Source organism: Lipotes vexillifer, unplaced genomic scaffold (genome assembly GCF_000442215.2).
Source record: "Lipotes vexillifer unplaced genomic scaffold, Lipotes_vexillifer_v1.1 scaffold384, whole genome shotgun sequence".
Classification (NCBI taxonomy): Eukaryota; Metazoa; Chordata; class Mammalia; order Artiodactyla; family Lipotidae; genus Lipotes; species Lipotes vexillifer.
Genome location: NW_006793498.1, coordinates 580,058 through 594,945, shown reverse-complemented (window position 1 = coordinate 594,945; position 14,888 = coordinate 580,058). Strand labels below are relative to the sequence as shown.

The 14,888-nt window shown below is 40.1% G+C and overlaps 1 protein-coding gene across 1 annotated transcript in view; it reads right to left on the bottom strand.

Annotated features, from left to right (window-relative positions):
* KPNA3 (karyopherin subunit alpha 3) overlaps positions 1 to 14,686 on the bottom strand; it is a 91,906-nt gene extending 77,220 nt beyond the window's left edge. The window contains exon 1 of the mRNA XM_007466468.1: positions 14,474 to 14,686. Within this exon, the coding sequence (XP_007466530.1) occupies positions 14,474 to 14,686 (213 nt within the window). The remainder of the gene's footprint in view (positions 1 to 14,473) is intronic.
* Between the last annotated feature and the right edge of the window lie 202 nt (positions 14,687 to 14,888).

The following is a 14,888-nucleotide window of genomic DNA, read 5'->3' as shown; positions in this document are numbered from 1 at the left end:
CTTTCCCTATGTGCCCACTGTACTCTCTACATAATTCCATTATAGTAATTATTTGTTTGCGTTTACATCATTTCTAGACTAGTCTTCCTTGAGCAGGGACCCTGAGGCAAAGTAGGAGAATGGTTATTCAGGGCACAGGATTTTAAAGTAGAAAATCTAGGACTGAATGCCAGTTTCGCCTCTTCCTAGCTATACGTTCTTAACAAATTATTGACCAGGGTATTTTTGCAGAAACTAACTCCTGTGGCCAGCGATTTGTTCTGTAAGTGAATACTGAAACACCCATGTTTGAGTAAATATCAACAACGATTTTTGCAACTTTGCAAACAACTTTTTGCAACAACTTTGTACATGTCTTACTAAAAAGCATTCTAATACTTCGTTAGAGTGTGATAGGCAGGCACCTCTGTGTAGGGGAACAGAACATCTATTACAACATACCGTGTTTCACTGCACTTTTCCCTGGAAGAACAGACTCTACACTTTCTGACGGCATTTTTTAGTCCTATGGATATTATTTCCTCTAAAATATGTTCTTTTATTTTACCTGATAGTCGACAAGGTGTATCTTTGTAGGGGGCTCTTTTGTATTTATTTCCTTATTTATTTTTAAATATTTACTTACGTATTTATTTGGTTGCACTGGCTCCTAAGTCACAGCACGTGGGCTCCTTAGTTGTGGCATGCGAACTTAGTTGCAGCATGCATGTGGGATCTAGTTCCCTGATCAGGGATCGAACCCAGGTCCCCTGCATTGGGAGCAGGAGTCCTATCCACTGCACCATCAGGGAAGTCCCAGTGGGGGGTTCTTTTAGAAATGCCACAAGAAGGACTACCACTACATTCACCAGAATGGTCAGTTACCCATTCTCTAGCTATTGCTAACAAAAATTGCTTGTAAGACACTTTATTCTGTGCATTAAGGCTACAATAAATTTTAAACGCATTGAATAAACCACAATTGCTCAGATAGAAACCCACTTTCTTATACCATTTTCGAGTTTTCTGGAGGATATTGAAATTTGCCAGATATTGATCAGATTGATCAACTCCTTTCATACATTTATTATACTCTAATACAGAAGTGGGCTTAGTTATCTGATGGCCAGTCCTCCTGTCTTCCTTTCCTGTAGATGCTACGGAGGTGTCAGGAATAGTTGTCACCATGTGGACTAGCCTCATCTTTCCATATAAGAAGAATCACTTCTCCCTTCCGTAAGAATGTCATTTCTCCCCTCCGCAGATTTTTAGATTTCTCCTTTAACTGGTTTGGTAGACCACAATTCTCTTTTATAGTCTACAAACACTGATTTTATTTTTCAACAATATTTCAGATGTGGACATACTATTGTAATAACTGTCTTGGTAAATATGGTGCCATGAACCAAGATAAGATTGTAGGACCGATAATACTGTTTCTTGCAGTTTCTTTCCTTCAACTGTGTAAATCTCAAGGTTGCATATATATCCAGTTTCACTTTCGCTAACCATCCTGACCAAAATTCCACATTTTGTAAGTTTTCCAGTATTACAGGCTTTGAATCTGAGTCGTCCTCTCCACTTTATCATTGCCTCCTCAAGTGATAGCTCTTATTTGGGTATATAAGTCGATTGAAATTTTGGTAGAAAATAATCCAAAAGAGGCTTAACTTTTGAAATTCTGCCTGCAGAAGTGGAGTTTCCGAGTTATCATTAAAGTGAAGAAATATCATTTGTTTGAACCTTCTTCTTGTCATAATATTTGGAAAGATAGGTGTTTCAAGTAAGGGATCAGTCGGGATATTCTTTCCAGTGTGACTTTCTCTGTCCCATCAAAATTATTAATCCAAGAAACGTCTTCATTTCACTATTGGTTACATCAGTTCATTGTAAAGCCTTATCATACTTTTTTTATGATTTTTCATTCTGTTGGTGATACACGTTTGTTTGGGAAGTGACCAACTCAACAAAGTCATTACCAAAAATTAATTCTGCTATTTCACTAACACTTTGTGGTTTATTACATTCAATAGCTACACCTAGGGGCTTCCCAGGTGGCGCAGTGGTTGAGAGTCCGCCTACCGATGCAGGGGACAGAGGTTCGTGCCCCGGTCCGGGAAGATCCCACATGCCGCGTAGCAGCTGGGCCCGTGAGCCATGGCCGCTAAGCCTGTGCGTCCGGAGCCTGTGCTCTGCAACGGGAGAGGCCACAACAGTGAGAGGCCCGCGTACTGGCCCCCCACAAAAAAAAAAAAAAAAGCTACACCTGACACGCCTATAAAGTCTTCTAATTTTCGTGAAATGTCGTCTTCAATCCACTGTCCTGTAGAAGCAAAGGAGCATTCTCCAGCACCGTGAGTTTCATTTTCACTTTCCATATCAGAATCAATCACTAAGGTTTTTTGTCTTTTTTTCGTCTAATATTCACATTGTCTGAATCAGAACTATACTCTGAGGAACTATCATCTTCTGAGACACCAGTACATATGTTGCTCGGACAATCAGAGAAAGTACCCACATAAAATTCACCTGAAAAATTCTTCTTCACTCAAAATTTCGCGATGCATCATTTTTGAAAATTGCATTTATAATATACACAAGGTTGGAACAAAAACCTAACGGAGCAAAATGTGAATGATAACAACAATCATTAAGTTGTATAATGAACCCTTGATCAATTTTAAGTTCTAAAAACTTTGCATAGTGATGTTAATTGTATCACTCTCTAAAAAGGTATTGGTACATCTCCGGTTGATAAAGTTAGGGTAAGAAAAGACGTATTAATACATCTCCAGTCAATAAATTGTTAAGCAAATTACTTAACTCATTTTCTTCATCTGTATAATGGCAATTCTGTAAGGATTATTTAAGATTATTCTTATAAGCAGAGTACCTTGTACATAGTAAGTGCTCAGCAATCATTGATTATTGGTATTGATTATCATTATTTTCATTGTTTTATCCCCCACACTTAGTTCAGAATTCAGATGACTTCTGAGTAAAATAACTGAAGCAAGCTAGTTCTTCTGCACACATTATTTTCAGCTGCATACTGAATATTTCCATTTGAACAACGTTTGGCTCCCAAAACTTGTTATCCTTACTCCGAACTGTTTCAGTTAGAGTACGCAATCTGTTAAGGTTTTCCCAGGACTTTCCTGGTCTGAACACTGAAAAGTCCTGTCTCCTGAGAATTCCCTCAGTCCTAACCAAACCAGGACAGTCATCACCTTAAATTAGAGATATGTTGCAAACAATAAAAAACAGATTTGAGTTAATTTAAGATACAAGGGGAAGCGGGGAGACAGGAGAATTACTGGAAAAATACAGCACAATTCAAAGAACCAAAGGAAAAGCTAAAGAATCAGATCTATGAAAAAGTCAGGATGAAAGCAACTCCAAAGATCTAGGTGGCAGGAATTAATGGAAGATTTCTTCACAGTACTTCTGCCAGGATGAATCACTTAGGTCCCAGTATCAGCTCACTCAAGATTTAAATGCCTGGGAACAGCATCTGACGGGCCTATTTTGCACCATCCAGAAAAAGTGAAGCACTTTAATTAACCAAAAAAAGCAGGAGCATTTAGATTAAAAATTCCACCAAGAGGTATCCAATGGAAGAAGAGTAGCTTCCAAAGGCAAAATGAGAATGCTGTTTCCAAAAGAAAGGGGAACAGATAAAAGATCACCATATCAACTGTTGCTTGAACATGCTATGCTTTCAACACTCCATGATTTAGTCACTGTTATTCATGTTATTTTTCTTTCTGTCTTGGCAAACTCCTCCTTCAAGACCTAGCTCAAGAGTGATCTTCTGAGTAACCTTACTCAATTCCCCTAGACATAGTCACTCCCTTTCTACATGCTCTCATAGTACTTTGCAAATTATGTACCTATATCACAGAACTATCATACTGCACATTAAGCATATGCTTAGGTATCGGTCTCTCCCACCAAACTGAACTTCCCTAGAGCAAGGACAACATTAGTCGTATTTACAGTCTTTGGAATTAACAATGCCTCCCTGGCACATAGCAAATGCTACATAAGTGTTTAATAAATCTGTTATCTACGTCACTAGGATAAAAACTGTATATGAAGCAACAAACTAAAAGGGAAGAAAGGAGCTACTACAGGTAAACATGCTGACAATATCAAAGAAAAAGCTGACAGACTAAGAGCAAGGGAATGACAGGCAAAAAAAATTATGAAGAGCAAAAACTCCATAAGCACAGAAATTAAGGCCAAAATTCTGACAAATCTAAGAACTCGAAGGCATCACTTACATAAGAGCAAAAAGTAATAGCCATATGCGGGCTTCCCTGGTGGCGCAGTGCTTGAGAGTCCGCCTGCCGTTGCAGGAGACGCGGGTTCGTGCCCCGTTTCGGGAGGATCCCACATGCCGCGGAGCGGCTGGGCCCGTGAGCCGTGGCCGCTGGGCCTGCGCGTCCGGAGCCTGTGCTCCGCAAATGGGAGAGGCCACAACAGTGAGAGGCCCGCATAACGCAAGAAAAAAAAAAAAAATAGCCATATGCATAACGATGATTCTCAAGAACCAAGAAAATAACTAAATTATATTCTACTTAAGAAGGCAAAGACATGCATAGGACATTTTTAGAAACACTGGCATTTCAAAATAAAAGAAAATTTGGTATGTAAACAAATAAACTTATAACCCAGAAAACTCAACAGTTCAGAATGATTAATTCCAAGTTAATATAGTCATGATTCATTTTACCATGTTTTAATTGTTAATGTTCGTATCCTAAGCTGTGGCAAATTTTTTCTTAATGGCAAAATGACGAAGTATAGCTACATCCTCTTACATATTTAATACTCCTCTACTTTGAAGGTAAAGGAATAGAGACTTGGAAATGAGAATATAGCCAAACTTTATGCTAAGAAAACAAAAAGTCAACTTAGGAATGCTATCAGTCATGGAAAGAGAATATAACTGACTTTGAAGTTAGATTTTCTAGATACACTTTCTAACTCCTTTACTGGATCCCAAGAAGTCAGGTGACTTTTTCACTTCAAATGTTATTCAAGTCTTTATCATATTTCACCCAAACAATTAAAATTCATTTCACCAAATATGATAACTTTGACATCACAACATTAAACTACTCTTTATCATCTGAACCGCCTGATCAGTCTAACATCAATATTGGGATATATTCTGAAGCACACAGCATCACCAATTGAAGGTTTACTTAAATCAAAAATACTTAAACTAAAGATAATTAAGCCTTTCAAACTAACCTCCAGTTTACAGAAAATTCAGAGGGTCGTAAGAAAGAGGAGGAACAAGTTAAGCAACACCACAAGGAGAAAGACATATCCAGTAATTAGGACAGTCTGATAGGTTGAACCATATGAAATTGCTGATATTTGGCTGTTTTGAACCTCAAAAATGGCAATTTCATGTGGTTTGACTTAATATAAGGAAACTGGGGCTTCCCTGGTGGTGCAGTGGTTGAGAGTCCACCTGCCAATGCAGGGGACACGGGTTCGCGTGGTCCGGGAAGATCCCACATGCCATGGAGCGGCTGGGCCCGTGAGCCACGGCCGCTGAGCCTGCGTGTCCGGAGCCTGTGCTCCGCAATGGGAGAGGCCACAACAGTGAGAGGCCCGCGTACAGGGAGAAAAAAAAAATATATATATATATATATATATATATATATATATATAAGGAAACTGACCTGATTTCTTCTTCACCAAATTAATGGCATTTTTTAAATGGTGGGGAAAAACAGCAGAAAGGTGGAAGCAACCAAAGGATCTGTCAGTGGATAAGTGGATAAGCAAAATGTGGTATATCCATACAATGGAATATTATTCAGTCATAAAAAGGAAGGAAATTTTGACACACACTGCAACATGGATGAACCTTGAAGATATTATGCTAAGTGAAATAAGTCAGCCACAAAAGAAGAAACATTGTATGATCCTACTTACTTGATGTTCCTAGAAGAGTCAAATTCATAAGGACAGAAAGAAGAGAGGTTGCCAGGGGCTGGGGAGAGTGGAAACGTAGTTAGTTTAATGGGGACAGAATTTCAGTTGGGAAAGATGAAAAAGTTCTGGAGACGGATAGTGGGAATGGTTACACAATGATGTGCATGTATTTAATGCCACAGAATGGTACACTTAAAATGTTAAAATGGTAAATTTTATATTATGTATATTTTACCACAAGAAAAAACATGGTGGTCCTAGAGAAATGGAAATAAAAACAAAAATAAACAAATGGAACGTAATGAAACTTAAAACCTTTTGTACAGCAAAGGAAACCATAAACAAGATGAAAAAACCCTCAGAATGGGAGAAAATATTTGCAAACAAAGCAACCGACAAAGGATTAATCTGCAAAACATACAAGCAGCTCATGCAGCTCAATATCAAAAAAACAAACAACCCAATCCAAAAATGGGCAGAAGACCTAAATAGACATTTCTCCAAAGAAGATATACAGACTGCCAACAAACACATGAAAGGATGCTCAACATCACTAATCATTAGAGAAATGCAAATCAAAACTACAATCACCCCACACTGGTCAGAATGGCCATCATCAAAAAATCTACAAACCACCTAGAAAATGGTACAGATGAACCAGTTTGCAGGGCAGAAATAGAGACTCAGATGTAGAGAACAAACGTATGGACACCAAGGGGGAAAAGTGGCAGGGGTTGGGGTGGTGATGGTGGTGGGATGAACTGGGAGATTGGGATTGCCATGTATACACTAATATGTATAAAATAGATAACTAATAACCTGCTGTATAAAAAAATAAATAAAATAAAATTCAAAAAAAATCTACAAACAATAAATGCTGGAGAGGGTGTGGAAAAAAGGGAACCCTCTTGCACTTTCGGTGGGAATGTAAACTGATACAGCCACTATGGAGAACAGTAGGGAGGTTCCTTAAAAAACTAAAAACAGAACTACCATATGTCCCAGCAATACCACTACTGGGCATGTATCCTGAGAAAACCATAATTCATAAAGAGTCATGTACCACAATGTTCACTGCAGCACTATTTACAATAGCCAGGTCATGGAAGCAACCTAGATGCCCGTCGACAGATGAATGCATAAAGAAGATGTGGCACATATATACAATGGAATATTACTCAGCCATAAAAAGAAACGAAATTGAGTTACTTGTAGTGAGGTGGATGGACCTAGAGTCTGTCATACAGAGTGAAGAAAGTCAGAAAAGAGAAAAATACTGTATGCTAACACATATATATGGAATCAAAAAAAAAAAAAAGGGTTCTCATGAACCTAGGGGCAGGACAGGAATAAAGACACCGACGTAGAGAATGGACTTGAGGACACGGAGAAGGGTAAGGGTAAGCTGGGACGAAGTGAGAGAGTGGCATGGACTTATAAATACTACCAAATGTAAAATAGATAGCTAGTGGGAAGCAGCTGCATAGCACACGGGGGAGATCAACTCGGTGCTTTGTGACCATCTAGAGGGGTGTGATAGAGAGGGTGGGAGGGAGACGCGAGAGAGAGGGGATATGGGGATATATGTATACATATAGCTGATTCACTTTGTTAATACAGCAGAAACTAACACAACAATGTAAAGCAATTATACTCCAATAAAGATGTTAAAAAAAAAAAAACATGGTGGGAGGAGTCTCTTAAAGGAGACTTAAGAAACATAACCAAATGTGATCAGATCTTGTGTAATCATGGTTCTAACAACCAAATGTCAAAAAAAAAAAAAAAAATTAAAGGACAACTGGGGAAAGTTAAATGTAGATTACATTAGCTGTTATTAGGAAATGATTAATTGTGTCAGGGTGATGTGGTATTTATTTAAGAATGCACTCTTATTTTTTAGAGAAGTATGTAAGTCTTTGGGAGTAAATTGTCATGATTGACATATAAGAAAATTTTAAAAATTATTTCTCTATGAATGTGTCTTAATCTCCCAATATTTTACCTATCATAATAAAAAGTTTGGACTTAATTTGGGAAGCAGTAAAAAAAAAAAAAGGCACTGAAAGAGTAGAAGTTTCAGTTAAAAAGCATATTTTAGGAAAATTATTGTGCTGGTGGTAGTTACAATGAAGGTACTTATTTAAGAAATATTTTAGTGCTTATTTTGTTCTGCCACTGTACTAAGAGCTAGGTAATGGAGGTACATATAGGAGAAACAAATAAAACATAATAAAAATATATTATCTAACCACAGTGAGGGAAGAAAGGTTTCTAACAACCTGGGGGGTGGTGAGGGGAAATTCAGAAAGATTTCTCAGAAGAGCTAAATCCAGGTGAGTATTTAAGAGGGGTAGGAATTAGCCAGGCAACAGGAGGCAGGGAAGGATATTCCAGTCAGCAGGATAGCCCTGAGAATAGAAATAGAATTGGCAAGCAGGGGAGGGCCAGATTCCAGATTATGTATAAGCATATAAGAAGTTCAGTGTTGCTAGAGCTTAAAGGTGTGGGGATGGGGGGTGGGGGACGGACACAGAACCTGGAAAAATAACGAGGTATCAAGCTCACTAAAAAATCTCATGAACTGGAGGAAGAATACCACTTTGGAGGCAACTTTTAAACCGCTAGATGATAAGTAATAAGGCTGAAAGTAGGCTGGAGGCAGTGGAATAGAGAGGCAGGGCCCAAATCCAGAGATAGCACAGAGATTCAAGCTACATGACTGGCATCTGACTGAATGTGGAAGATGAGGAAGGAGTCCAAGAAACCTCTCAAATTTCAAGTTCAGGTCACAGTGAGAGTGATGATGCCATAAACAGAAAAAAGAAAAAACAAAAGCTTTAAACACTGTGAGCTTGAGAAGCTGATGTTATGCTCATGTGATTAATTTCCAGCAGATGATTAAAACAGATTTAAGTTCCCCACACTGAAATGACCGTTAAAACTAAGGGAACTGCTAATGTGGGTAAGAAAAAGCCAATAGAGAAGTGAGTTGTGGACAGAATCCCAAGGCATGCCTATAATCAATGGGAAGAAGGAAGAGCCAGCAAAGCCAACCAAAGAAGAGTAATCAATGAGGCAGAAGGACCAGGAAAGATTATATATCCAGATAGTGAATTTGAGAAAAGATAATTATAAGTGTACCTGCTATATGACGTATAGATTCCTGAAAAACTTCATGTTCTGCAAAATTAGGAAGAAAGAGGGAAATATATCAAGACAGTTGGAGCAATAAGCACCTTTAAGACAGAACATATGGTTAATTGGAGCCAAGAGGCATACTCCTGGGCTTGCTATTTTCAACTGTTTCTGTACTTCAACTACTTGTGTTCAACTGCTGCTACTTGGGAGGGCTAAACAGTTAATGTGCTGGTAAAAATCAAATATCAACCAACATGAATTCTGCATGAACTAACATCATTCCTCTTTATCATTCAAGCAAGAATTAGTTTATGTTACATAAATACATTATAGCAGAACAGATTGTCAAAGGAGGGTTGTAGGCAACGGTATCAATGCCATAAAGTCAATAACAAAAGAAATTATTAATATTTTAGAATAATACTGTACCTTTCACTCCCAAGTACATTATCTAGTCTCTTTTAAAGAGTATTTATTAAATTTTATATACTGGTCACTAAATGACCCAAGGTCCCTACCATGAGTGGGCTTCTTGACAGAGACCACATACTTAAACAGCTGCAATACACACACAGAATTTGTTGTACATCACAGCAACCTATCCCAAAGAGGTAAAGGAAAACTCACTTAGAAAAAAACACAGAAAGAAGGGAAAAAATAGGGACTGATTGTAGTATGTTATTAGTCAGGAAAGGCCCTGTGGAGAATTTCTGAAGGTTTTTTTTTTTTTTTTTTTTTTTGTGGTACGCAGGCCTCTCATTGCTGTGGCCCCTCCCGTTGCGGAGCACAGGCTCCGGGTGCACAGGCTCAGCGGCCATGGCTCACAGGTCCAGCCGCTCCGCGGCATGTGGGATCTTCCCAGACCGGAGCACGAACCCATGTCCCCTGCATCAGCTGGCGGACTCTCAACCACTGCACCACCAGGGAAGCCCTCTGAAGGTTTTTTTGAACTATAATGACATGGTATGGCAGAACTGCAATCTTGGTGTTCCAGAGATATATGAAGGAGTATGAGTGAAGAAAGAGTTTGCCAGAGTGAGCCCCACCAAACAGATAGCAAAAGAAGGCATTCAGGAGAACAGCATATATAAAGGCATGGGAAGGAAACGTATTGGTTACAGCCCCATCTCAAGTACTTTATCATGGACAGCAATACAAAATATATAGGAAATATAAGGAAAAGCAGTAAGTGAGGTAGAAAAGGCAGACCTTTTTTTTTGTTTGTTTTTGTTTTTTTTTTGCTGTACGCGGGCCTCTCACTGCTGTGGCCTCTCCCGTTGTGGAGCACAGGCTCCGGATGCGCAGGCTCAGCGGCCATGACTCACGGACCCAGCCGCTCCGAGGCATGTGGGATCTTCCTGGACCGGGGCACGAACCCGTGTCTCCTGCATCGGCAGGCGGACTCTCAACCACTGCGCCACCAGGGAAGCCCAAGACAGACCTTTTTATGAAATTATGTGAGGCATGCTAAGGACCTTTAATTTTATCCTGAATGCAATGGGATGATTTGCCAGGGAAGTAACACAAAAAGGTTTCAGAAAGATCAATCCATAAGTTCACTGGGGAGGGAAGATACAGGGAAACCAGGTGCACTATCACACCTGTGTAAGAGACAGTGATAGGAGCCTAAACTAGGGCAGGGTGGTTAAGGTTGATAACAAAGGTAAAAATATGAGGGCTCATCAGATGACTAATACAGAAAAGTGAAGGAAGGGAAGGAGGGAGTCAAAGTCAAGGATAAGGTTTGAAGCTTGAACAGTTAGGTAGTATTTCTTACCAACAAAGGTTCCAGAGAGAGAAGCAAGTTTGGTAGTGCTAGATGAATTTACAAATGAGAAGATATTTATTTATCCCTAGTATTAGAAATTGAAGCCTAAAGTTTAAGTGTTAAGGCCAAAGATATGGGTTCTTATTTTTCAGTGAAACCAATGAACTGGCTTCTTACTAATAAGGAAACTTTGCAAAAGTGAAAAAATAGAAGGTAAATAAATCAAATGATAAATAGGATGTCAAAAGTTTTTATTTGCAAGGTTTTAAAATATCAAAATAGGAACTTCCCTGATATAGTCAAGATTTATTAAATATTTTCCCCATTAATTAACCTTCAGATGTGCATCCATACAAGCCAAGTCTTATGCTCCACTCAGTGAAGAGACAGTAAAGCATAGTGAGCAAGAGTTCTGACTTTAGTGTCATGCTGCTTCACTTTAAGTCTAGGCTCTGCCACTTAAACCACCCTAGGACTTTGAGCTATTAAGTTAAGAACTGCAGGCTTCAAGTTTCCTTGGAAGTAAATGTGGATAATAATACATACATACTTTATAGGACTGTGAAGACTAGATAAATAATCGGTATAAAGTACTTGGTACAGGTTGACTGTAAACATTCAGTAAGTGTTAAGAATTTTCCAATAATTATTAGTTGTCACTGATGAAAATGTCATATCTTTGAAGTGTACAGGAGCAAGAAAAACTTGACCTGGATGGCAGTTACCTGCATGTTTGATTTTTAAGTATTTACTAAATGGAACTATGTATTTCCTAGTTGTAGCTACAAAATCCATTCACCCTACCCAAGCCTTGAACTGCTGTCCATGATAATTACTCCCTCCCCTATATCCATCTATAAACCTCAGGATAAGCGGTATCCCTTTTCTCTCCTGTGAGCTTCACACAGAAGAGGAAGAGAACAAGGGAAGAGGAGGAGGTTCAAATCCTCATTCCGTGTTAGGACCATCCCCGATCTCAATTTTTGGGAAAATTCCTCCTTACATATGGGATAACAGTACCATTCCTCCAGAATTAATTCTAGATATTACTGCCAGTCACCTTTTTTCCATTCCTGTAATCACGTTACACCTCCTAACTCTACTCTAGAATAAATTCCTTCGGATCTCTATATCAAGAAGTTTCCAAGCAACTCTTTGCCACAAAAATATTCTCAGACCACCACAAGCCACCTGGAAGTCTCATCTCTTCACTCCTTAATCTAATCTCTTCTTTTTCACCTGGATCTTTATTCACTAATTTCTCACGTGCCCTGTTCAAGTTTAGTCCATACTTTCTATAAAATTCACCAACCTTTCTTCTATGAAGCTATTCCCAACTGAATGACTATGAAACTACTTTCTTCCTGAACCCTCTCCCTACTCACAATTCCCTAGCGTAACCCCACACTTCTATTTTCTTTAGAAAATATGTATTTTATTCTTGCGCCTAGCATCTTATTTGTGTATCAGCTGGCTATATAATTTATAATATGTTTTATCTTTTATCTATCCTATGTGTGAAAAAGTTGGAATGCTATCTCATCAAAGTACATCTCACTGTTTTTGAAATAGCCTGATAATCACTGCTATTTAGTCACAGAGCTAAGCTACAACGTAAATTTCTACTGTAATATAGTTTCTAAAATGGGTAAGACTAAACTAGATATGGTGTCTAGTCTCAGTTATACCAAATTCTATAATAAAGTCACTTGATCAGATTTGACCCCAGTTCATCCTTTAGTCACATTTCTAGCATCCCTCTCTCTCAGCAGTCCTACTACAGCAGTAACTGAAGAGTCCTACATTCTCAGGACTCTTCAATTACCACTCCCTGATGTCTGGAATGCCCCTTCCTTGCTCTCTCCCTCTCCCAGGCCAACTTTCTTTCATCCAGGATCAGCTCACTCCCATTCATCCACTAGGAATCAACCAGAACATCTCCCTTGACTGCTCAGCTCCAAGTCAGGATCTTCTCACGCATTCTCAGAATACACTTACTGATGTATTGCATTGTAATTATCAGTTTATTTTCCTACACTCTTACAGAACTGTAAAGGTAAACTCCTTGAGGTACAGACTGAACAATGTTAGATACCCAATAGACAATTAATGAATGAATGCTCATACCCACTCCATGACCTTGTGCAGGCTGTACACACAGTCTTGAGTTTCCTCATCTAAAGTACTTTCCTCCTGTAAAGTGTGGATAATGCTACACCTAGCTCATGAAGTTGTCACAGGATTAAAACAGGTATGAAGCTCTTAGTATAGTGTCTGACACATGGAACTACCATTTGAATGTCTGCTGTTTCATGCCTTAGTTACCCTCCTGAATCCTGGGAATTGTAATGTCACCAATATTTTCAGGCTGAAAGGCTTAGCAAGCATGCCTCCAGAAGTCACTGGTTACATTCTGATTATCAGCAGATATTTACTGTGTGCCTATTATGTGCAGAAGTCCTTACTATGTATCACTGAGCTGCCAGAAACAACAGGGGCAAAAAATAAGACAAAAACCTGTACCAGTATCCAAGAGAGGAAAGACTGTTAATTAGTTCTTCTGTACAAACAATACAGGTATTTTTTCAAACTACACTAACTTCTGTTTTATAATAGGGGTTAGCTTCAAGAACAAGTACTGATGGGCAAAATTCAAACTTAACTCCTATCATCAAGAGGACCAACAACAAGAGGCAGTTACAAAATTTCTTGTTGCTATTCCTAGGTTTCACTTTTGCTTATAAGTATCAATATTTCTCACAAAAGAAATTTAACCATGACCAGGACAGAGATAGATGAACTTTATTTGTCTCAATCAAATGGGAATTCCATAGTATTTCCTAATTGGTATGTAATTTTATAGCTCCAAAAAATGGCCTGTGTTTTCTCTATTTTTCTACCAAACAGAATGCTGACTGGCATTATTTTCCCTCACCACCTTCTCTCTTTAGGACAGGATAAAATGCACACTTCTTAGTCACAATGGCCCCTTAGCAAGAATGACAAAACTGCAAATCATGTCACCTAGTATTAGAAGGAGGCTGTGGACTTGAAACACTTTCCCCCTAACAAATCCAGAGGTGAGAGTCCCAGGGAAGTTTGTGCATTAAACTACACAGCTTTTGGTAGCTGCAGAGAGACCTCTAGCGCTGCCTGGATAAGCCGAGTTTGCAAATAGTACCTGCTAATGTCACCTTAATGAGACAATGGCAACATGCTGAGTAGCAACAGAGTGACCACGATGAATGTTTACAGTTTTGCAATCATTTGGAAATTCTACCAGTTTGGAGCAAGAAATATATACAAGGCCGTATGAACGTACGTATCCAATTTATTTCAGTAAAACGTGTCAAAGAAATGATCACCCTACGCACACCCCCACTACAAGAAAAGGCTCAGAAAACAGGTCCTGTGCGCGGAGGTCGGAACAATGTCTCTTCCAAAGCCTCCACACAATAGATGGTAAACTATTGTCCACCTTCAGCTTGGTCCAAATGCCAGCAGTAAGGAGAGTATGAGCTGGAAAAGCTCAGCAAGACTGCTCCAGAGAACCGCACCGGAATATTAGAAAACGGTCCTGGCGCATCCTACCCTCCCCCATCCACCACCCTCCGACAAGTCAGTTACCCGGCTGGTCCCCACCCCCCTCTGCGGGCCGCCACCGCCCGCCTGGGCCCGGCTCGCAAAAGGTAGGCGCGGGGACCGGCAGAGTCGAGGCTCCATGTGCGGCAGCGCGGGAGGCACTGAGGGGGCTGCGCCGGCCGGAAGGCTGCATGGGGAGCGGGCGTGAGCCGCGGCCGCCCCCTCGGTGGGGCGGTCGACAGATCCGGGCGGCAGCATCCCCGGCCCGCGAGGCCCCGGCCCGCGGACCCCGCCTCAGCTCCACACCTCTTCCTCGCCGACAGCAGGCCGCGCCCGCGTGACGGGGCCGAAAACCCCGGTATCTCCAGGTCTCTGCACCGGCAGCTCCGGGGAGCGGCTGCAGCCCGGCCCGCGTCCCGCCGCCCGCTCCGCCCAGCCCCTAGCCGCGATGACGAGAGGC